The sequence below is a fragment of the Meles meles genome, chromosome 9 (genome assembly GCF_922984935.1).
Source record: "Meles meles chromosome 9, mMelMel3.1 paternal haplotype, whole genome shotgun sequence".
In the NCBI taxonomy this organism is placed as follows: Eukaryota; Metazoa; Chordata; class Mammalia; order Carnivora; family Mustelidae; genus Meles; species Meles meles.
In genome coordinates, this window is record NC_060074.1 from 8187421 (window position 1) to 8211849 (window position 24429).

At 41.0% G+C, this 24429-nt stretch overlaps 2 protein-coding genes across 4 annotated transcripts in view; one reads left to right on the forward strand and one right to left on the reverse strand.

Moving 5' to 3' along the window:
- The window catches only part of SLC39A10 (solute carrier family 39 member 10), a 97141-nt gene extending 77831 nt beyond the window's left edge, over nt 1-19310 (forward strand). For all 3 annotated transcript variants that reach the window (XM_046018270.1, XM_046018269.1, XM_046018268.1), the window contains exons 6-10: nt 903-1023; nt 2227-2595; nt 3818-3898; nt 11097-11287; nt 16558-19310. In XM_046018270.1, the coding sequence (XP_045874226.1) occupies nt 903-1023; nt 2227-2595; nt 3818-3898; nt 11097-11287; nt 16558-16716 (921 nt within the window). In that variant the 3' untranslated portion in view covers nt 16717-19310. The remainder of the gene's footprint in view (nt 1-902; nt 1024-2226; nt 2596-3817; nt 3899-11096; nt 11288-16557) is intronic.
- A 20-nt stretch (nt 19311-19330) lies between these two features.
- The window catches only part of DNAH7 (dynein axonemal heavy chain 7), a 249669-nt gene continuing 244570 nt past the window's right edge, over nt 19331-24429 (reverse strand). The window contains exons 64-65 of the mRNA XM_046018191.1: nt 21132-21235; nt 19331-19710 (exon numbers count right to left, since the gene is read on the reverse strand). Coding sequence (XP_045874147.1) covers nt 19504-19710; nt 21132-21235 — 311 coding nt within the window. The 3' untranslated portion in view covers nt 19331-19503. The remainder of the gene's footprint in view (nt 19711-21131; nt 21236-24429) is intronic.

Consider the following 24429-nt stretch of genomic DNA (forward strand, 5'->3'; position numbering starts at 1 on the left):
TAGTAGCTAGCTTCTGCCTTCCCTGAGCAAAAGCAGAAGGTGCCAGGCTTCTTGGAGATCGTCCCACAAGTAGCCCATCGTCACTTTCTTGCATTCTGTTGATCAGAAGGCCACAGCTTATTTGCTCCCTTAAATCTACAGAGATTGGACATAGAAATGGAAGTGGGAAGACTTGTCAGTGGTCGTTACATAGTTAGACTGATAAAAGAAGAAAGCCGACTATTGGAAGATAGGAGAATTCAAACCTAAACAATGAAATACAGTAATTAGGATTCACTAAAATTGAGGATAAATTAGATGAGAAAGAAAACTTTATTGCAAAAGTGTGAAGAGTCAGTTACGGATAGGTCGTTTTCACACATTGCCTCATTTAATCCTAAGAACCTGTCATTTTTATTTTACAGATGAGTATTCTTATGCCCAAGTCTCACAGAAGTAAACTACAAATTTGGGGACTTTAATGCAAGGGTGACTCTGGCCATTATGCCACATGTAGGGAAATGTAAGATTGCATTCAGGACAATGAAATTCAAAGGAATATACTTTAGTTTTTTCAGAACTTCCTTTTCCCATACACTATTAAATAAGGCAGATTTTAAACATATTTCACATTTCACTCAGGTGCGTGTAATAAGTTCTGTGTATCCCATTCTATACTTCGGAGTAGGTGAATTGCATCTTTTAGTTGAGTCATTGGGAAAAAGAAAAAAACGACATATAAATTTAGTTGGCTAATTTATCTAGTTAGACCCCTTGATTAATTTCTAAAAACTTTTCCTCACTTTTTTCCTAAATAATTTATGAATAAAATGTTAGTACCAGTTATCCCCGTAGATGTTAGTAAGTAAACATTGTTGTTAATTGTGGCTGCAGATTTGATGCTAATACCAGATTCTTTTCAGGGAAAACAGAAGTGGTTTATGAAGCAGAACACAGAAGAATCAACTATTGGAAGGAAGCTTTCAGATCACAAGTTAAATAACACACCAGATGCTGACTGGCTTCAGCTCAAGCCTCTTGCCGGTAGGCAACAGTTCTGACTAAAGAGAAACTTTTAAACTATAAAAATTGAAATATTGCTTCCAAACTGTGCCAGTGTTTGAAATATCTTGTTTTTGTGGCTTGCGTAATATTAGTTTCTAGCTTGTGTTTTCTTAAGTGTGAGTGTATCTTGTGATTTTGTTAGTGTTTTATTTTAGCCTACTTATACTGAAATGTGGGACTAACTACATCACAGGGCAAGGATTGTATTGCACTTTTACAGGGGAAAAAAGAACGAAACAAAAAGGTTTTGTAAGCAGTATGCTCGTGTTATTTTTAGATCTTGACAATGCAGAGTCTCCGTGCCCGCCGGATGTGATGGGTTTCATGTGGAAGAGGGCGAGTGCTCTCCATATGAAAAAATCTCTGCTCATCCACTCGTCTTTCCTGTTGCCTGATAGATGTGAGGAGGTAGCTTACAGTTTTCAAGGAAACATAAAAAAATTTTTTAATCTAATGTTACCTTTTTTTTTGAAACCTACCTTTCCCTTGAGTATACGAATGATTTTCTGCAGAAAAGGGGCAGACGAGACTGTATTCCGCTCCAAAATACAATTTGAGAAGTAGGAGGCTCTTTGTCACATAACAAATAGCTTTTGAAAACTAAGGGAGAGGCCAACCTCAGTAAAAAAAAAAAAAAAAGGTGTTTATCAGATGTTGTCTTCGCTTACATGGATTTCTGAACTCGCTTCTAGTACTGATCTGAGCAGCGTTTTCCGGCAGATGGAACACTGGAGGGTGCCAGTTCCTTAAATCCTGTTTTTGTTTTCTTGAGTGAGAAGAGAAGGTTAGAGTGGGTACACTTTAAGGTTCCTTTTTTCCCTGAAAAACTGTGGGTCCGTTGTGTTGTCCTATAAATTCTGCAGTAACTTCTCCCCTTTGATGTTCCTGATGTGCTCGTTAAGTTCCAGTGTCTTCAGGCGGGCCGGTTCTCCTCCCTCTGCCTGCTGCGGATCTCAGTCTCTCACTTACTTCATCCGCTTCATCTTTTGGACACTCAGAACCCCAGTTTGCTGTGCGCACATGTGTCTGTGTTTTATTTGCTCCTATACGTTTCCTTGGGACTTGTAAAAGACATTTACTTAAGAAATGTATATTACACTGCTCTTCTGCCCGAGTCTAAATTAGCAAAGAAGTGTTCGTTTAGGTGTTGATAAGGTGTGTCCTCTGCTGTTATAAATCTAGGAACTGATGACTCGGTCGTTTCTGAAGATCGGCTCAATGAAACTGAACTGACAGATTTAGAAGGTCAACAGGAATCTCCTCCTAAAAATTACCTTTGTGTGGACGAGGAGAAAATCATGGACCGTTCTCACAGTGATGGATTACATACCATTCACGAGCATGATCTCCACGCTGCTGCCCACAACCACCACGACGAGAGTAAAACTGTGCTGCGGAAGCACAACCATCAGTGGCCCCACAAACATTCTCACCATTCCCATGGGCCCTGTCACTCTGGATCTGACCTGAAAGAGACAGGGATCGCTAATATAGCTTGGATGGTGATCATGGGGGATGGCATCCACAACTTCAGCGATGGGTTAGCGATCGGTAAGTGGGCTGAACCGCGGGTTTGATTTGTTGTTCTTTAAGACCGTTTTCCTTTGTCTACAGTTTCAGTGTTAATATGATGAGTTACAACACATAAGGTTAACTCTTGGAGGTTAACAAATACACTGTCATATATTACTCTGGTCATGCGATTTTTTTTTTTTTTTCTTTTTTCCAGAGGCTGTGTTAAGGTTTTCAGTATAAGTTTATTTGGGGGTTAGAGATTAATTTTACTGGGTTTTCCTTTGAACATATAAACGAATGTCTATAGTATACTACTTTAATAACATTCCAAGGCATAATCACCATATGAAGGGTGATTTAACATTTTATTTTCAAATTTATTAAATTATTCATTTAATGGTGATTTCCAAGACGTAATCACCATATGAATAGTGATTTAACATTTTATTTTCAAACACATTTACAGGACCCTGAATGTATAATTTCAGTCCTAGGTTTAATAATTTGTTTTTGTCTTTGAGAAGGTGAAGAAAAATTTACATGTTAAAAGTCCATTGTACCAAATTCAAATACTATGTTAGAGCCTTGCTAATAATGTAAACTGATATTACTCAGTCTAGGAGAATATTAAACATGATTCATTCATGATTTTCTTTTCCAGACTTGACTCAGAAGTAGGCTGTGGCTTCTTCCAGAAAGGAGGGCCATATTTTTGAATCAACAGTAGCCGTCAATGTTAAAGAATAAAGAATTTTACCAGGAGAATCAAATGTAATTTATACCTCTGATATTCAGTCCCCAAGACCATCAGACAAATAATACTTCGTGGCATTTATACTCTAAACCCAGAAAAGTTCAGATAAGGCTAATAGCCATTTAGGTATCTTTAAATATTCATATGGGAGAGCAAATGAAATCATAGACTTATAGGACTTAAAATTTAGCATCAGGTTTCCACTCAGAGACGGAAATGCTGAAAGCCGTTATACTCCCGAGCTTTTAGTGAGTGAGAGGGAAACCCTCACAGAGGATTAAATTCCTCGGGGAGTATTTCCTTCACAGAGTCACGCGCTCTGGTTGCCATACACCGGTTGAACTTCATTTGCGAATTCAGAATGTATGGAGTAAGGTAGATGTGAGTCCCGCACTTACCGTGAAGTTAAATTAGGTAGAGGAAAGAGGCTGTACCTATCATCGTCAATGAAAATGGAAAAGCAGAAGTAAACGTCACTTGACTTTCTTTCTACCCCTGCCTCAGGAGCAGCTTTCAGTGCCGGACTGACGGGAGGAATCAGCACTTCTATAGCCGTCTTCTGTCACGAGCTGCCGCACGAGTTAGGTAATGCATAGCCTTAAGAGTGTCACCGGATTTTGTCGAATCTGACACTTCTTCAGTGATAAATGTGTCTGAATTTTGGAGAGTTTAAACATAAAAGTGGCCGATGGCAGGCATACATGTGATCATTCTTTTATTATGTAATATGTGTTACGTGTGCCTAAAAATGTACATTGTTTTATATGTATGTATTTTTAACTTATAGCAACAGTATTCCGTTTATCCGATTCTGTTCCCTACCGTCTGTTTCTGATCATTATGCTTAAAAACTCCAGGTTCTCATGACTTAATTTACTATGTTGCTTTTACCCAGTACTCAGACTTGCGCATTTACTACATTTTACGTATTTATCCCTTACTACTGGATACACCATGCCTTGAATTTCCTGTCATCACAGATAATGACGCATTGAACATCTGTACACTTTAGTGCGTGTAGGCTCTTCTGAGAACATCTTTTGGGCATCGGCCCAGGAACGGAATTGATGGGTCCCAGGATATACATGCCCGAGAACTGCCACGTTACTGTCCACAGTGGCCGTGCCAGTATAGTTTCTAACCAGCAGTACCTGAGAATTCTTGTGTTTCCATATCCCTGCCGGGATCTGATGTTAAGTTCATTAAGTTTTGTCAGTTCGATAGGCGTAAAATGATAGTTTTTTGTTGTTCTGGTTGGCACTTACTCACTTACCAGTGATTTTAAAATTTTTTAGTTTCTCTTCATGTGTTTTTTTCCCTGTAAGTTGAAAAACATTAGATGTGAACGTGCATTCATCACATAGAAAATGGGCAAGGGATGTGGAGATGACATTGAGAGAAAAAAAAAACTCCATCTTTTGAGTATGCAAGGAATTTTTCATGTACGAAACACTGTCATTTGACTGTGTTTAACTGTTTCTGTTGGGTAGCAATAGCCTTATTTGCTTACTTTGAATAGAGTTTATGTATGTAATATGCTTAGAAAATTATTAACTGCTCACAAAAAGCAGAACAATCTATTAGTGCTTCCTTGGTGCTGATTCTTTAAGCCTGACTCCGTACTTACCAGCCTTGGGCATGTGGTCTTTCTGTCTGGTTCATGCCCCATCATCCTTACCCTGACGAAGCCATCATTGCCTTCATTGTCTTTTGCTTGAACAATTTCCATAGTGTTTGTATCTAGTTTCATTCTATTCCAGTCCATCTCATATACCTTATCCTAGATAGATCTTCTCAGATGTGACTTGCTTATGTAATCAGAATCTTCCAGTTGCTTCCCGTTTGTATGGCGTTAGAAGCTGAGATTCCTTCCTCCTACTTTCGGTGACCTTCACTTCTGCCTACCGTGTTAGCCTTACTCACTCTACTCGCTGTGGCGTGTTTTCTACTTCACCCAAACATGATTCACCAAATACACTGTAGGTGCCTCAGCCTGTCTCTTTGCTTATACCATTCTCCTGCTTTGGCTTGTCCTGCTACTTGTGTCCCTAGTTAATCATGTTAACAGTCTTTTTTCCCCTCTCACTGCAGGACTGCCCTCTGGTCCCACGAACGACTTACTTTTTCTTCCAAACTTTGTCACTTACTTTCAGTAGGTCTTTCTTTGGGGACTTAGTATATATCACTTTAGATGTCCTGTCTCTTAAAATGTAGCTTCTTTGGGTGCAGATACTGTATCTTACACCTTTTCTTAACTGCTTTCCTATGTCAGTAAGAACGTGAGCTGCCAGTCGCGATTCCGTAGCCGTGGAAATGAGAGCTGTCCGTTCTTACGTGTGAGCCACATACTGCTAAGAATTTCAGCCTTCCGTTTTCGTTTTGAACTTGCTTAGAACTAGACTTGGATGGTCCTCGACGTACACATCCACAGTATACTGGGAAAACCTTCAACTTCCCTTCCTCCGCTCTTCCTGCTCCCTTGGTGAAGTACATCAGGCCGCTTCATGGTTACTGACAGCAGAGAGTCTGGAGACTGAAGGGTGGTTGCCCTTCTACCACTCACCCCTTTATCTCTCTGGAGTTTCTGGAAGGAATGACAGCCGCACGTAAAACACGCGCAGGACAGATCTTAATGGCTGGGTAAGCCCTTGACCCCCAGAGCAGCGCTCTTGTAAAAGCTGGATTATAGAACTCTGCATGGGCCAGGACTCCTCAGTGAGACGGTCGACCACAGATCTCTACCTGTTTGACCCCACAAACCAGAAGTTGAGACGGTACTATTGCTGTGAGAGGAAACAACAGTTTAAAGTGTATTGGGGAGCACCTGGGTGGCTCAGTCGCTTAAGTAGCCAACTCTAGATGCCGGTCAGGTCACCATCACGGGGTCCTGAGACTGAGCTCTGCGTTGCGCACAGCACCTGCTTGGGATGCGCTCTCTCCCTCGCCCTTCTCCAGCTTGTGTGCATGCTTGCGCTCTCTCTAAATAAGTAAATAAATAAAAACAAAATGTTTTAAAGTATCCTCAACTTCACCAGCAGGAAGGAAGTGAGACCCTAAGAAAATGTGCATTTCCCCCGAATACTTAGTGCTAAATGCACATAAATTCCATATTCTAGCTGTCGAAGCTCGTAGGGAAGAGAGAGCACAGCTCTGGAGGTGATGGAAGATGCTTTGGACTTTGTGTCCATCCAGGTAGGAAGTAGTTTGCTGACCATAACCACAGGAAGTGTTTGAAAAAAAAAAGATGGTGCAGCCTTTTTTTTTTTTTTTGCCTTTAAGGCACAGTAATGGGCACTTCAGTAAAATAGGCCCGGATGAATGTCCTACTCCGATTACCCACTCTTGCTTGGAGAGGAAGGGAATCTGGAGAGAGAAGTATAGAAACATCTTCCAAGGGAAAGATGACTCCCCTTGAAGATGAGAGAGAAGCACGGCAGGTGGCTAGAGGAGATTCTCCCTGGTGAACAGGTTAAGGTATTGGCAAAGCAGGCGTAATCCATCACATTCCAGGATAACTGATTTGATCTAAAACCTCTTTGGCACTAGTTAAATTTCTTTTACTATGAATTCTTAAAACCGTTCTGAGATTTTTATACTGAAGTCATCATACCCTAAGGGGTAAAACGTGTTTAAATTACATTTGAATGCATTAAAACCGACCCTTTGTAATTCCAAGTTTTATTGTTCCTTTTCTGAACAGATGGCTGTTTCTCTAATGGTGTACCAGCTGGAGGGTTTGCTTTTGTCTAGGAATGCGATAGGAAAAATTGTAGTTTTAAGCTGTAGAATGATACACAGCTCAGGGGAATTCACTCTAAGAGGGGTGTAGAAATTGAAACCATCTGAGAAAATAGAAAGCCTTGGTTTCTCATTGCATGTTTGTTCCTGGACTATGGTAATAGATGAAATTGTCTGAATTATTACTATTCTTCTGTTTTTGCTAAACTGTGTAGCTAAATTTAAGTTACACTATTACTCTGTTGTATTTTCTCTACTTTCTCCCCACTCAGTAAAGAACTATATCAGCATTTGAATAATTTATAGGAAAACTTGTATAAAACATATAAGGGGGAAATGAGGTTGGGGATAATCCAGAACTCTCTTCTTGACATTAAGTAATGTGTTCTAATTTAAAGGAAGTAACATTTTGGTAAATGAATTTATCCCTGTTATTCAGACTCAGCCCAGAAAGGCTATGGTGCTATCCATTTTTTTTCCTTTCCTCTCGTATATTTAAGGGGTAAATAGAATTTCAAAATAAGACTTTCATAATGTGCTAAATTGTCCAGGGAAAATTGAACATTCACTATGTAGATTTATACATGTCTGTACTTGCATTATTTAAGGCAAAAATGAAGAATTTTAAAATACATATTTGTTTTAAAAAAACTATTGATGTTAGCAGATGTTAATGTAATTATAGCACTGGGTCACATTAACAGCTTTTGACAGGTACATCTCATTCATTGTGCTAATGATACCCTTTGTCAGCAGAAAGGAAAGGACACTGATTTATCAAGAGATGAATAGGTTTGCTTGCTTGGTGTAAATCCCAACTGTATTCCTTTGATCTCTCTTTCAAATGTTTGTAGATTCTTACTGAGAAAGGTAGAGAAAAAGGGAGAAAAATATGCAGATACCTTTGAGAAATTGTCATCTAAGATGAGAGTAGGACAGAGATAGATTTTAAATGAAATAATTCATCTTATGCAAGATCACTCTACAGAGATCACTTACGCTGCTATATACTGGCAGTGTACAACTGGAAATTGAAATTTTTAAAAAGTAGTTGTAAAATAACACCAAAAAACATGAAATGCTTTGCTTTAAATCTTAACAAAATATAGATAGAGTCTGTATGCTGGAAACGACAAATCAGCACAAAAGAAATCAAAGGAGATTTAAGTGTGAAGAGGGTATACCAGGATTATGGAATAGAAGACTCAATATCTTCAAGATGCTAATTTTCCCTGTAGTTTAAGTGCATTCCCAATCAGAATACCGGTAGGCTTTTTCGGAGATTTTTAAAAATTTTACAGGGAAAGGGAAAGGAACTTGGATAGCCAGAAGAATTTTGGAAAAGAACAGCAGAATTGACTTTAAGACTTGCTATAAAGCCACAGTAATTGAAACAATTTATATTGGTGAAAAAAATAGACACATAAATCAGTGGAACAAAGTAGAGTTCTCACATATATGGCAACTTAATTTCAACAAGGTGCAAAGGAAGTTCCATGTCGAAACAATAGTTTTTCCAGCAAATGTTGCTGCAGTAATTGGATATGTAGTGGGAGGAAAAAACCCCAAAACCAAAAACCCCTCACAGCAGGCACAGATTATCCAAAAATAGATCACTGATTTAAATAAACAAAATTTTCTTTCAAGAGAGAGAAGGTGTGTGTGCGCGCAGGGGCGAGGAGAGGGGCAGAGGGAGAAAGAAAATCCCAAGTAGGCTCTAGGCTCCGTGCGTCTGATCTCATGACGCTGAGATCATGACCCCAGCCTGAATCAAGAGTCTGTCACTTTAACCAACTGAGCTACCCAGGTGCCCCATTAATAAAAGTTTTAAAATACAGGTTTTCCCTGCTATTCAGAAGTAGCGTTCCTATTAAAACCTTTTGTAAGCTACAATGGCTTAAAACTAAGAAACACTTCCTATTAATGGAGAAGGTCTTGAGCATTCCTGGACCCCAAGAAACCTCTCGTAGGCTTTTCGATACCTTAGGATATATCTTGTTGATGGATGCACAAACGAGAGATAAAACACAGATGGTCACCTCGTTCAGAGCTCTGGACGCTTGATGCTGAGATGCTGAGTCTGTTTCCCCGGGGAGGGGCTGGGGGCCGCCAGTCTGCCTGCTCAGGGTACATGCTGCCTCTGCAGGGGCTCACTGCAAAACAAAGGCTGGTTTCCCATTCTGTCTTTTTTGGTGAGAGTGAAAATCCTCTAAAGATTTTTGTTGTTGTTAGGGAAAACAGGTACTAATGTAGGTCTTTAACACAAGTGTAGCGGCTGTAATGTGAACCGTGGCAAAGTGGGGGTTACCTCTGTAAGATGTACAGAAGAAGACATAAGAGAAAGTCTTTGTGTTCCTGGATTAGGCAAAAGCATGATCCATTAAGGAAAAAAGTAGTAACATTGGACCTCATAAAGATTAAAAACTCTACACAAAAGAGACATTTATTAAAGGAATGGAAAGACAAGGTGTAAGGTCTGTGAAGCAATATTTGAGAAATATTCCGAAAGACCAAAGACTTTGAGGAAAAGACGTAAAGAGAGTCGTATTAGGTGGAAACTGGAGAATGGCAGACTGGAAGCCATTGAGAGATAATCTCCTAGCATAGCACTGATTTTTCTGTTAACATCTTCCTGTTAGAAATTAGAGCCTTGTAACCACAAGAATTAAAAAGGAAAAGATCATGTACTGTTGTTAGTCATACAAGAGTCAGATCCCTTTTTTTTAAGGTTTGTTAATGTGTGTATGTGTAAGTGACCTCTGCGCCCAGCATGGGGCTCAAACTAGATCAAGGGTCACGTGCTGTCCCAGCTGGGCCAGCCAGGTGCCCCGAAGATGGCTTCTTAAGGGAAAGAAATGCCGCCGTATTCTACATAGAACCTTGCACTGCTAAGTGTTCAGTGATTGACTGGGTGTTCGTACATTTAATAACTAAAAAAGGTTTGTTATAATTAGTCGAAATACTGATTTTTGACCCTTTAGCTTCAAGACTATTATTTCCGGTGGTACTTATTTTTCTAGTAAAGTTTCTGAGCAGTATTTAGCCCTTTTTAAATTTTTTTTAAAGATTTTTATTTATTTGAGAGAGAGAGAGATTGAGAGAACGAAGTGGGAGAAGAGGCAGAGGGAGGCAGACTCCCCTGCTGAGCAGGGAGCCCGATGCCGGACTCGATCCCAGGACCCTGAGATCATGACCTGAGCTGAAGGCAGCGGCTTAACCAAATGAGCCACCTAGACGCCCCTTAACCCTTTTTTTCCTAGTGGTCCAGCTATAGACACATGAATGACAAAGTCTCTTCTAATTTTACATGTTTAGAATTAAGTTTTAATTTTTTTCTCTGGAAAAAATAAAACATAAATGTGAACAGCGTACAGTATACTCAAAGAATCTGTTGCCTCTGTTTTTCTTAGGCCGTTTCCCTTTGGAAATACGGCAGAGATCAGAGGAGAGAGCTTTAATTGTTGCTCACAGAAGACACAGTGACCAAGTTCTTCTTTTCTATTATGTTTCTGATTAAAAAAAAAAAAAATTTACCCTTCACGTCCTACAGAAAATTGGCCTTTGCGATGTATAGTCCTTTGAGTTTTAACATGTATGTAGCTCTCTGTTCCAGCCACCACTGCCGGCAGGATGCAGAGCAGTTCCGTCATCCCAGCAGTTCCCTTCACGCCGTCCCGTGTGGTCACGCCGTCCCGTGTGGTCACGCCGTCCCGTGTGGTCACGCCGTCCCGTGTGGTCACGCCGTCCCGTGTGGTCACACCCCGTTCCCAGCCTGCTTCAGGCAACCTTGGCATTCTTCGTCACCACAGTTTTGTCTCACATGGAATCGTATATACCTTCAGACTGTCTTTGAGCATCGTGCCTGAGAGTTTCACTCAAATTTTGCATGTATTAGGTTAATTTAATAAAGTTTTATAGTAAAATATCAGTTATTAAAGGCGTATCTTTCAATATCACTTCTTAATTTTGTTTTCTATTTTTTCCCCCTAAATTTGTGCATAAAATCCTGTGGTTATAAAACTCTCACGTTGTGTCTTTACTGCAGGTGATTTTGCAGTTCTTCTGAAAGCGGGCATGACTGTGAAGCAGGCAATCGTCTACAACCTCCTCTCCGCCATGATGGCTTACGTAGGCATGCTCATAGGCACCGCCGTGGGTCAGTACGCCAATAACATCACACTTTGGATCTTCGCGATCACTGCGGGCATGTTCCTCTACGTAGCCTTGGTGGATATGGTAAGATATTCTATATTTTTGTTGTTAATACTAGACCTGTAAATAGAATGCACCTTCCAAAAATGGAAGAAATCTCTGGATATATTTGAAAGACTATTTAAAAAAAATACGTACCCCATTTTAAAACATGATATCCTAGATAGCTTATTCGAGAAAGACAATGAAGTGGGAGGATTTCTTTGGAGATCACGTGGAGATGCTGAGAATTTTGGACCAAAGGATGTTACTATTCAAAGTAATCCAGTCTTTAGAGATAATTATTATACTGTGAAGATTTTGTGGTTGTTAATAAATCATTCTTTGAGCTTGTTTTATAGCAAACAGGAAATACTATACCTCTTATGTAAGCCAGTCTTCTGCAGAAAATGGTGTATATTCCTGGGGATTTTTGCAATTTCCCTTACTTCTAACTTTAAAGATAACAAATCTAAACAATAGCAACTACTTTTATTTTAATTTTACCTTAGTGTCTTAAATATGTTAGGCAGTATATTTGCAGAACTAGTACTTGATTACTTTTCGTTTTTGTTTTGATTTTTTAAAATTATTTTTATTAATATAAATGTATTGTTAGCCCCAGGAGTACAGGTCTGTGAATCGCCAGGTTTACACACGCCACAGCACTCACGATAGCCCATACCCTCCCCAATGTCCATCACCCCCCTCTCCCTCTCCCAACCCCACCTCCCCCCAGCAACCCTCAGTTTGTTTTGTGAGATTAAGGGTCTCTTATGGTTTGTCTTACTTTTTGTTTTTAACTTCGATATTAGGTTCACTTTCCTTATGGTAAGATTTGTTAGATAGTGTCATTTCAAAGCTTTGTAACCTAAATTTTTAGTCACAGGATTATTGCCTATTTATAATAGTTTAGAAAATATCAACAAAAAATAAAAACTGGTTACATTCTGTGCCTAGAGTTTGCCATTTCCTTGTTTTTTAATTGGACTCTTAACACCTCATTTCCTGTCCCCATGCTCAGCTGATGACCTTACTTCCCATTTCATGGAAAATACTGAAGCCATCGAGACAGCCTCCCACGGGTTGCCATCCCTGTTTCTGCTCCTCTCCTGTATCTCTGTCCATTCCCCTCTTTCCTGTCACAGCGAAGAAATCTGTTTCTCGCTCAGACCAGCTCCTTAAACCACGCCCTGGCACTTGTCCCCTTTCACTAACTCCCTGAAATTCTCCCCTTTCTCTCTGTTGGTGTTCATTTTCCCTCTCTGCTGGATCATGTCTAAACCTCCTGTACTTCTCACAAAGGTAGGAGAGAGGGAGTTTCTTTAACTCCAGTTTGCATTTTAGTTCTCAACCCCCATTTTCCTTCTTGTATTGCAGATTACCCTTTCTTGTTTTCTAGTTCTCTTCTTTCTTGAGTCTGGCCTCACCCGGTGTTCTCCCCGACTGCTGTCCCAGATTGCTTTGGCCACATCTGCTACTGACCACAGTGTTCCTGAGTCCATGGTCACGTACCCCGTCCGTCTGCATTCACTTGTCCTAACGGCAGCATTTGGCCGGGGCTCAGTCTCTTCTCTTCGAAATGCTTTCTTGTCAGTTGGCCCCTATGCCACCACCGTTCCTGGCTTACCCCCTTTCTGGCCTTTCTTTCTCAGTTTGTTTTCTGGTTCTCTCCTCCCTGACCCATAAATGTTGGTGACTACCTCTCGGTAATCTCATTTAGTCTCATGACTTTAAGTATTTAATGGCTGGTGATTCCTACATTTACATCTTTCACCCAGACCTTTCCCTTAACTCCAGGTCAGTCCATCCACCAGCTTCCCTGAGCGTCTGAAAGGAACTGCAGGCGAGTATGTTCAGAGCCTCGTTCTTGAGATCGCCAGCCTTCACTCGTTGGACCTCCGACTCCTTTAGGGTTCTCTGTCTTACAGATGATTCTGTTCTTCCAGTTGTTCAGATCAAAGCCCTGAGATTCTTCTTTGTCTCGCTTCTCCCTGTTCCCCACCCCCCTCACCTCTGGCTAATCCTAAACCCGGGTGGGGGGGGTGGGGGGGCTCCACCTCCCAACCACCTCCGCGGCTTTAACCTTCTCCCCGCTTCTGTTGTTGCCCCGTCCATGACGGGTTCTGAGTCGACAGTCGTGTCCCTTGGGTGCCTCAGACCCTTCAGTGGCTCCTTGTGAATTTCCTCTCCCTCCCTTTCTCCCTCCCTAATGTGTCTCTTTTCCTCATCTTCTTCTCCTTTCCCCCAGGAGGCACACACCGCCTCAGGGGCCTGGCTCCTGCCGGTCACTAAGTGTGGACTGTTTTGCCCGCAGAAGCCCTGCCGGCCAGCTCCCTCGCTCCTCAGGAGGCTTCCCCGCTTCTGCCCCAACATTTGCATCTTCTGTCCCACGTCACTTTCCTCCTTCTCCTTTGCACTTCTCCTTTAACAGTTTTGAGCTGTTAATGACACACTAAACATTTTACTTACTTCCTGAGCTCATTGTGTGCCCCACATGGATGTCAGTTCTGGGAGGACAAACTTCTTTTTGGTAGTACTTCATTTACTACTATAGAAGTAGTTCACGGTCAGCTGAATGAAAAATAAGCGAGCTAACTCTGAAAAGAACAAGGTCATCTTTACAGTAGGGATGAGTAGTCTAATGAAGAAGAAAAGTAACCATTGATTAGAATTCTGTTGATAATGGGTTACGCTAGAGTAGTGCGCCATGTCTGTGGAACTATGGGGAGGGGCTGGCTAAAAAATAGGGGGAAAGTAGGGAAGTTTTTCTGGAACGAGAAATCTGAGCTGAGTCTTAAAACCTGTAGAAGAGTTTACTAGCAGCAAGAGGAAAGGGCATAGGAGAAAGCAGAGTAATGAATAACATCATTCCTTAACCAGTCAGTCGAACTATATTCTGATATTCTGAGAAAGTAACCTAACATGACTACTGCTAAGAACACAAACAAGCAAACAAAAGTAAAACCGTATTAAAGTGTTTTTAAGTAACATTCATAAGGGGCGCCTGGGTGGCTCGGTTGGTTAAGTGTCTGCCTTCGACTGAGGTCATGATTCCAGGGTCCTGGGACGGAGCCCTGCATCAGGCTCTCTGCTCAGCGGGGAGCCTGCTTCTCCCTCTCCCTCTGCCTGCCTCTCTGCCTGCTTGTGCTCTCTTATCTCTTATCTCTCTGTCAGATAACTAAAATCTCTAAAAAAAACAAAAAACAAAAAAGTAGCATTTATAATGTTATAATTACATTGGAAATATCCTAAATGTCCAAGAAGAAAAACTACCTACATGTTTCAGGATTTTAATGACACTGAGATTATTTTTTTTCTCATGTGGAATGGACAAAATGGATTGAAACGTACATCTGTAGTTGTCAGGTAGACGTAGGCCAGATCGTGACAGGGACACCCGACACAGTGCTACAGAAAATGAGAATTTATCTTGTAAATTTTGAGGCACCATTACAGGGTTTAAGCAACGATGACATGATTGTATTTTCATTTTAGAAAGACTGTAGGGAGGAGGCGTTTATTCACTGACGGTCAGTCATGCGACAGCAACAGCACCCGAGGTTCTAGCTCGAGGTCTCTTCGGGACGTGCAGTTGGAAGTGGGCACCGGTGTTCGGGGCTTTGCACAGCCGCCGTTCATCCCCCAGCGTGGACGCGCTCCTGGTTTTCACAGAGACGGCCGTGCTGTTGGGTGCGGCTGGCTCCGCCGTGGCTGCCATCAGCAAACACTGGTGTGGGCGTTCGGGATGGCACGGAATGGGGGAAGGCAGAGGGAGGGCCTCTTGTGGCTGGTTTGTGCACCTGTCCAGAGGGGATACTTTTGTGAAACAGCCCGTGTTTTTATGCTTCCGTGGTAAGGAAAGCCAGACTGAACCGTTTTTGTCATAATGAAAACTTGAGAAAAGGAGAAAAGATAAAACAGTCTTCGTACTAATAGAACCACAGGTGGTCAGTTGCCAGGGTTTAGTTCTGGCCCATCAACCCAGAGGTTGGCAGACCTCTGGTACAGATGTGGGCTTTGTAGCCCATGTAGTCTCTACCGCAGTCAGTCAGCTCTGCTGTTGGCGGTGGTTTCTGTCACAAGTACTGAACTCTGCTCAAAAAGAGCAGTAGCCTCCATTAGCCGTTATTTACCATGGCCAGAGCCTTCTGGACAAAATTGATGGCCAGCATGAAGTAGTTCTTAAATAGGACCCTCAGGGAATTGTTAAATATACTGTACAATGTCAGAATATGGTAGTTGGATTCGCTGTACTCATTATTTAATAATGAGCACTAGTGTTTTTTCCTAGGCAGCCATTACGTTAATACTACACTTTCCCCCTCTGAACCACGAAAAGCACCAAGATGCTGTTTGGAGGAAAGCTTAGTGTCTCAAGGAGTAGCATACCACGTCATCTTTCTGATGGTGTCATTGCACGCTTGAGAAGCAAAACACAGAAAACAAGAAAATGAAACGTGAAGTAGCATTTCTTTCACCATTTTGATTAGATGTGGATGGAAAGACTTGATGCTTGTAATAATGGACATGCGTTTCTTTACCAAATCTTATTTACTTAAATAAAGACAGGTTTTATGCTTTGAACTTTGCATTATTCTTAAATGTAATAGTGTTAGCTTATGCTTTAGAAATCGAACCATAAACTTCAGTGAACTGTGTGCCTTTGAAGGTACTGGAAACATTCAGTTTTTGAAATTATATCATGATTAGGAGAAACAGAGGACCCTGTGAAGGCCATGGGCTCCACTTGGTCGTAGTCCTGCTGAAAGCTTCGAGAGACTATTATTGCAAGGAAAGTAACGGCTTACAGGCAGAGAGATAACGAGTTAAGAATTGTCTGTAAATGTCTGTCCTTGCTCTCACATGCAGCTGGATATGAGAGTTTAAAACGGAAAGAGTAAAGAAGTGGAAAATCTTGAGTTAGGTATCCCCCCCAAAGAATCTTATGTTTTCAGTGGCTTTAAGTCAGTAAATGTGGTGATCTTTCCTGGAGAGTTTATTGGCAATAACAAATGGTGGTCTTATACTCTAGCATAAAGCAAATGGCAAGGTCAGTGGACGGTAACTTTAGAAAATGGCTAACACATAAATTTGCATTTGCTCAGGGTTTAGGAGGGAACCGATTTAGTACTTATTTCACAGCTAGAGCTTAAACTTCGTCACTGTTTGGATGAAGTATGTCTTATGATTAGCATTGTGTTTAATAGAATAATTTGTAGTTATGCTTTATTCATTAAAGTAGAAGAACGTAAAAAAACTAAGCAGAGCGTTATACAGAATTGCTTGTAAGTATCTGGGTTTTGCTTTTGCAGCTCCCAGAAATGTTGCATGGTGATGGTGACAATGAAGAGCACGGCTTTTGTCCCGTGGGGCAGTTCATTCTCCAGAATTTAGGATTGCTGTTCGGATTTGCCATTATGCTGGTGATCGCCCTCTATGAAGACAAAATTGTGTTTGACCTCCAGTTCTAAGCATTCCCAGTCATCGCTGTGGATGACGAGAATGTTACCGTGCAGCTCTGCGTCTGTCCCTAGTACTGTACGCACGTTGCTCAAAGAAAAGTCAGTGGCTTGCACTACTTCCAAGTTCCATAGATCTGAGCCTAACCACAAAAGACTGGTGCTCAGTACTGCTTTTCCCTGTGTGGAGGGGTCTTTTAAAAATACAAAGCTTGTGATAAAGAGAGGAGAAAATGGGACTCCATGAACCAATGTTGACATAGGTTTGATTAAGACTTTTAAAAAAATAATCATATAAAACACTAAAGTAGTCTCTTCGGTAGTAGAAACTTCTGTGGCTATGCAGAAATAGGAATTGAACCAAAAATCACTTAAACTTTAAAAATATTTTAAATGGACTTCGGGCAGACTTTTCTTTGTGCTAAAAATGAATTGTAGTGTCCTTTAATTCAGTTACATATATACATAAGGGAATGGGGATCAACTTGATACAATTTTGAAACTGCGTAAAGTAGGCTGTAGGAACTGGAGGAGAGCTCAGGCTGTTAGAGTATGAACTTAGCATTGGGAAAAGCCCTTATTCTTGAATCTAGAGTTACTATTTTTGTATATATTGCCATAGTGTTTAAACTTGCAGCCTAAACTACTGAACTTTGTGATTGTATGTTTGTGTGAGCTTCAGTTTAATGAAAGATTCATAATGGTTCTTTGTATTAATATTATACTTGGTGTTTGGGTGTTTTTTCTTTCAAACTTCAGTTTTGTTTTTGTTTTGGGATTTTTGGTGGGGGTAGGGAGTTGGAGCATGTGGTAAATTTTTTTTTCTTTCGTTAAAAGGGTAACCCTCTAAGAAGTATCAGAAAAAAAGGAGAACCCAAACATGGTCGAAATATTCAGCTTTCCTATTTTAACAGTACTAACCAGTTACTGGGGACGTTTAAGTTCTAAATGTATGCATTGCTTTACCAGTTTGGTTTTGGAACCTAGAGCACATGCTGTGATTGGCGGGAAGGTAAGGCAGAAAACCCAAGTTCACCGCGCCCATAATCTCTGCGTGTCGATGGACGTGGTTCTGACGATAATCTCCGCTGAGGCCACGGCTGTCGTGATACCACGCGACTTGGAAGATACACTTAAGTAACAGCTGAAATCACTTGATCATTCTGTGCCAAGATACGCTGTCGGTGCCTGATGGGGACTCGTCTCACTTAGAGGTGCCCTAGCATAATTGAGCGATTTGTGAGAAGTGCAAGCCATGTTTATCTTGCATTTTGACCTAATCATTTGTAGCACTAGTCATACTGCATGTAGCTTTCTGTTTACATCGTGTGCCGCACGGTCTCCATTTATGCCCGGTAAACTGTATTTGAACTGTGTGCAGGCAGCTTTGTTTTAATCGCTTGGCTACCAGTGCAGCTGATTTAAAAATCTTACTGTTCAAATATTTAAGAGCCAAACTCCTTCCATTCCATTTAAAGTGTTTGCATTTAGCCCTCCTCCTCTCCTCAGCTCCTTTCCTCTTAGTGAACCTACGGAAATAAAACTTGGAGAGCTGCGCACGTACCCGGGTCGGAAGAGTCTCCCAGTGTTTCTCCTTTGTGCTGTAAGCAAGGAAGCTTAGGTGTGCTTTTCTGAATCTATGCCTGAATCTGAGAAATTATTTCTGGCTTTCTCCATGGCCTCCTGTAATAAGTAGGAGTTTTTTACCTAGAGTGTTTTCAGCGTTGGGCACTGACTCAGCACAGCCCTCATCTCACTGCTCGGCCCTTCAAGCAGCCCCGCTACAAGGTGCTGATATTTTACTTAGTACTGCCAAGTTCAAGTGGTTAAAAGATCTTCCTTTCGGAACGAAGATATGTCTCTAGTTCCTTTTTGCATTTTTATACCCGAGGAGGATTCTGCATTCCAGCATTAAATCTGCTTAATTTTAAAACTTTTATGGAAAGCAACAGTGGGAATATATTCCCAGTCTTACAGGTCTGGTTTAAAGCAAGCAAGTTCTGCTGAAGTATTTAAAGTTTTCTATTCTCTAAAAAATGGTATTCTCTTCATTTGCTAGATTTTTTTTTAACCTAGTAAGAGGGCTGTTAACAGTTGCTGCTAGTATTTTGTTAGGGTTCCACCAGTATTTAGTTTCCGCATCGTTCTAGTGTATAGTTTCAAGTCTTACTAGACAATCTGAATTCCACAACATTTCTGTTTGGCTCCAACATTCCGTGTAGCTTGACCAGTCTGATTTAACGTGTGTGTGTTGGAGGTCATTCATGTTACGTGGACAATGCTGTCACTGTGTGACACCCATATGAATTCTGGTGTATATCACATTGCATTCAATCAGCTGTGATTATGCGTAGAAATACTATAGTAACTAGATGCAGTGTGAATTTTTTCCATTAACTACGTCAGTGGCTTAAATATGATTATGGTCCTGCAAGGTGATACTTGCTAAAATATCTAAACTTTTTTTTGTTGTAACTGAATCATTTTTTAAAAATTTATAAAGCTGGAAATGATCCAATGCTGGTTTTTTTTTCATTGTCAACAGTGGTGTGTCATTTTATGTATGTTCCTAATGCTTATGGAACTCTCCCAAAATAAAGTTATTCGAAAAGAGCCAATACACCAGTGTGTTTTCTTTAGTCTTTATTTCAGCACCTTCCTTACACGGAAGTAGGAGGCATTTTAAACATACAGGCTGCATTTATAATTAAGTACAGCTTTCAGTGAAATCGACGTCACCAAATTGTTTATATTTCCTTCTTAACCATCTAACAAGAGATAGGAACAGGTGTCTTCGAATTACGAATTAAGTTGACATAATAGTGCCACACCCCGTCCGATCCAGTGCTCCACGGGTCGGTCAGAGGGGAGAGTCATGGCAATTACAAAGTTCGTAGAATGACCAGTGGTGGATAAGGTTCCTCTCCGCTCGCTCGTCTTGTACAGTGGAGCAACATAACTTGGTCGTTCTGGTATATCTACCCTTTTACAGGGCTTTAGCCACATCTGGAAGAAAGTGGGTAAAAGTGTTTTTGAGTCAAGGGTATGATATTTACATTTGAACCTAATAGGGTATTTCAGCTCTATGTCTGCAAATTTCCGTGGCCCAAACAGACCTTAATTTTGTTAGCAGTACTGCCATTGTTCAAAACATTTAATTTGTAATCGTTTTTTAAAATTAAAGTATAATTAGCTGCTGTTGTATTAGTTTCAGGTGTACAACACAACAGTCCTGTCCCTCCCTCAGTGCCCATCAAGTGACCAGATGTCACCAAATAGTTCTTTGAGTCTTACTCACTGTGTTCCCTGTGTAGTACTTTCCATCTCTGCTCTCATTTATTGTACAATAGAAGTTCGTACATCTTAATCCCCTTTCTTCATCCACCCTCCCCTCGACCTCCCGCTTCCCCTCCAACCACCACCAGTTTGCTCTCTGTATTTAAGAGTTGGGTTTTGTTTTGTTTTGTTTTTTTGTCTCTTTCCTTGTTCATTTAAGATTCCGTATGAGTGAAACCATGTGGTATTTGTCTTTCTCTGACGTATTTCACTTAACATTATATCCTCTAGGTCCGTCCATGTTGTACATGGTTAAGATCTCATTCTTTTTTATGGCTGAAAATACTGCACAACATCACGTACATACATTGATCTACATCTACATGTGATAGATATAGCCACAGCTTTACCCACCCGTCATCTGATAGCCTCTTGGTATGCTTCCATATCTGGACTGTTCTGTTTTCCTTTATCTTTGAGTAAATACCCAGTAATGGGATTACTGGATCATATGGTATTTCTAACTTTTTGAGGAACCTCCATACTGTTTTCCACAGCGGGTGCCCCAGTTTGCATTCCCACCAGCAGTGACAAGTGTTCCTTTTCCTCCACTTTTTGATGCCAGCAGTTCTGACAGGTGTCGGGTGATACCTCATTGTGGTTTTTTCATTCGCAGCTCCCGATGATTAGTGATGAAGAGCATCTTTTCATGTTTCTGTTTACCATGTACAGGTGGTCTTTGGAAAACTGTCTATCCAGGTCCTCTGTCCATTTTTTTTGTTTTTTTCGCTCTTGAATTATATGTTCTTTATGTACTTTGGATATTAACCCCTTATAGGATAGAATCATTTGCAAATGTCTTCCCCCATTCAGTAGGTTGCCTTTTTCTTTTGTTGATGGTTTCCTTCACTATACAAAAGCTTTTTATTTTAATGGAGTCCCAATAGTTTATTTTTGTTTCCCCTGCCTTAGGTGACCTATCTAGAAGAATGTTGCTAAAGCCAGTGCTGAAGAGATCACTACCTATGTTTTTTCTTCTAGGCATTTTATGGTTTCAGGTCCCATATTTTGGTCTTTAATTCATCTTGTGTGTGTGTGTGTAAAATAGTGTCCCCCACCCCCACCCCCATATTCGTATATCAAATACTAACCACAGGCACTGTGTCATAAAGAATTTTGGGATGTGATTCTGCAAGTTTCTTGGTCTTTCTACTCCAGGAAGCTCCATCCAGAAATAATCCATGAATGAAAACACCTAAATACAAAAGAAGCAGGTTAGTACAGCTGTTTAAATATGGATAGTGACTAAGTTCTGAATCTAAAACTCCTCCGAGTGCTCGGCAGATGGTACTAGGTCGGCAGCCTCGGGCTGCTCTAAAGGAAAAGCAGTGTTCTGAGTGCTTTGTCTTGACTTCCACGTTCTAAGAATCTCTGTACTCTTCCTAGTTAACTCAGTAGTCAGATTAGATGTGGAAGATAAAAGAAATTTTAAATTTATGGGAAATTCTCCGTCTGGGTGAACAGTACCAGACTGATATTTTTAATTGGCCAATGGTTACAGTGTGAAAGACCATGAAGTCTGCAGGAAAAATTCTTAATGTAGTTGTAGGGATTCAGTGGCTTCGAGGCAGCTTGTGAGGAAAATATGCTCGTGCAGATCTCTAATACCATGAAAGTTATTTCTCTCTCCCTCTTTTAGAATTCATTCTCCCTCCCAGATCTCTTCTTAGAAGTCTGTATGAGAGAACACATGGGTGACCTCCTTCCGGAACGTTATTTATTCATAGACTAACCACTGAAGAACACAAATTAGGAAATCCCTGAAACTCCAATCAGTTCTCTGTCCTTTTGTGTAGAGCCTCGCAAATGGAATCTGGGTATACGTACGTGAAAACATTCATTGTAATGGTCGCACAGATGTGAAGGGAAGCAATGTGGAACTTAGACCTAGATCTTAGTTCCTAATTTTCTGTGTGACCTTGAGCAAGTCATTTAACTCTGGGTATATTTGGTCCTCTGAGAACTACTGGAAAACATCACATTAATGCCTACTTTCTGCCTTGTAGAGTCGTTACGGTCAAATCAGCTAGTACGAGGGAAAGCGCTTTAAAGGTAGTGTATGGAAGTCCGCTTGGGCCGCCCCGTCCAATGGGACTTTCTGTAATGAAAGAAATGCTCCATATCTGTGCTTTGCATATGGTAGCCACTGGCTATTAAAGACCCGAAACATGGCTAGTGTGATTGAGGGACTTAATTTTAAACGCCACGTGTGGCTGATCCAGTGACGAATGTTGACCGGGGAGGAAGACTTCCTCCTCTCTCGGTTTCAACTGATGGAAAGAACAGTGGGAGTAAAATACCAGTTTTATTAACAGGCAAAGCATTTGTCCAGTAAGTTTTCAACTATTACTCTGGTAAAGCTCATTACAAAAAGCACCTTGAGCCTGGAACGATGTTGGGGATAGATCTGCCTGAGAGAGAGAGAGGTTGTCGGCAGCCACGTCCTACATACTAATCACTCCAGCCCTATCTAAGGCCTACAGGGCAGCCACAGTAATGGATAGGAACAGGAAAACAGAAGACTACAGACAGGTCCAAGAGAGCCATTTAATACCCTGCCCCACTGACTTGTAAGCAGAGCCCACTAAATCTCTGGTTTTAACTAGTTAGATGGTCTATTCCCCTTGGGGAAGAAAGATAATGTCGGAACAAGTAAACAGTTCATTTCAACACCTAAGAAAAGTGGCAATAAGGATAAAATTCCCTCCAACCCTGCAACAATTTTACAGGAAATGTGATGGAGATACACAAACACGGTTTTCTTTCTCCTGGTCAGTACAGGCCATGGGGAAGACGCCAGATCTGAAAGGATGGGAAAGCGTAAGTAGATAGTGACCGGGTCCCGGCTCAGAGCTGCTCCCACTCCGGGCACAGCCGTTGCCGTCTCGGAGATGTGGTTGACATGCGGTGTCGGCTGCGGCTTCAGCAACTCTCACCGTTTTCTGCCTCCTGCTGCATAATGCCCGTCACTGGGGACTCTGAGTCCCCCGTTAGTGCTAACAACTCCGATAAGGGGAATCTTAGAAAGTACAGCCAGAATGTGTGATTCCAAACTTACATGGATTTACAGTGGCATTGTGGCCGCGTCACGAGTCACCTTTTTCATTAAGTTTAATTTAATCCTAGGTAAGTAGGGCTGACTTCTTTGTGAGCCCCAGAACCCAGAAACAGGCACACACTGAAGTGTGTATGAAAGAGACCGGCTGATGGAATGGTAGAGAGAAACTCTGGGGGAGAAAAAACACCTGTTCTTCCCAGGTGTGATCTGGGTTCCTCCCACGAGGGTCCCATGAGAAAGTTGTTCTTTGGGAAAAGCTCATTGCTCCAGCTCATTCCATGGAATCTCATTTTCCTTTGGGTAATTCGCTAAGTTGGAAGGAAAGTATAGGAATGACAAAAAGGCTATATTGTGGGTATTTGTGTTTATTGATGAAAACGTGTGTGTGTGTGTGTGTGTGTGTGTGTACAAAGCAATAAAATTCACAATTTACTGTCTATCAGCAGTAATTCATGAATTACTGTCTATCAGCTATTATAAATCAGGCCTTGGCTGATACTTTAACATTCAGTGAAATGGTTCGTTTAATCGATGGCTACGCTTTACTGCATGATCTTAGAGCACTGAGTGGTCTTTACTGATCCTGAAGCTGTACTTCATATCTGCCCGTTTTCCAGATAATTTTGGATTTTGATACATTTAGATCTTGAATAAGAACAGTTGTGGGTTAAATTAGTAAATCACTGTAAAAAGAGATACCAACTACCTCGTACCATGTCTAAGTGTATAATGCTTGGCAATTCAGTAGTTTTATCTTCAATATTAACTAGTTCATATACTCAGGCAATGCTTTGAGTAATTCTATTTTTTAGCTGAGTTCAAAAAAACCTGTAACTCTGAGGGACATCTAGACTAACTAGCCTTCAATTGAAATGCCATCTTCCCTGCCTTTTATCATAATGATATGAGGAGAATTTAGAAAAAAAAAAAAAAATCTTGCATCTGAATTAAATACTTTAGAGTCAACCATAGCTTCTTCAAGAAACTTTCCTTGAGAAAGGTGATAATTTTTCAGACTTGTACTTCTACATAAATACTCAGCAGGCCTTTGAGAAAGCGGCTAGTGAAACATAAAAGCCAGATGGCGTGGGCTTTGGTCAGCTCTGCCTATTGCTGGCCGCGACACCTTGGGCAAGTTAGTTAACTCTCCTGAGCCTTTGCTCCACCTGTGTGTAATGGGAGCGTTCTGGAACCCAACAGTGATACGGAGCAACCCCATGCCCCTCCTCTGATTTCCTTTTACCCAACTTAGTTGGAACCAAATTATTTATCCTTCTTAGTATATTGCTTATCTATCTACATTTTGACTTTTATTAGGACAGGGGGACTTA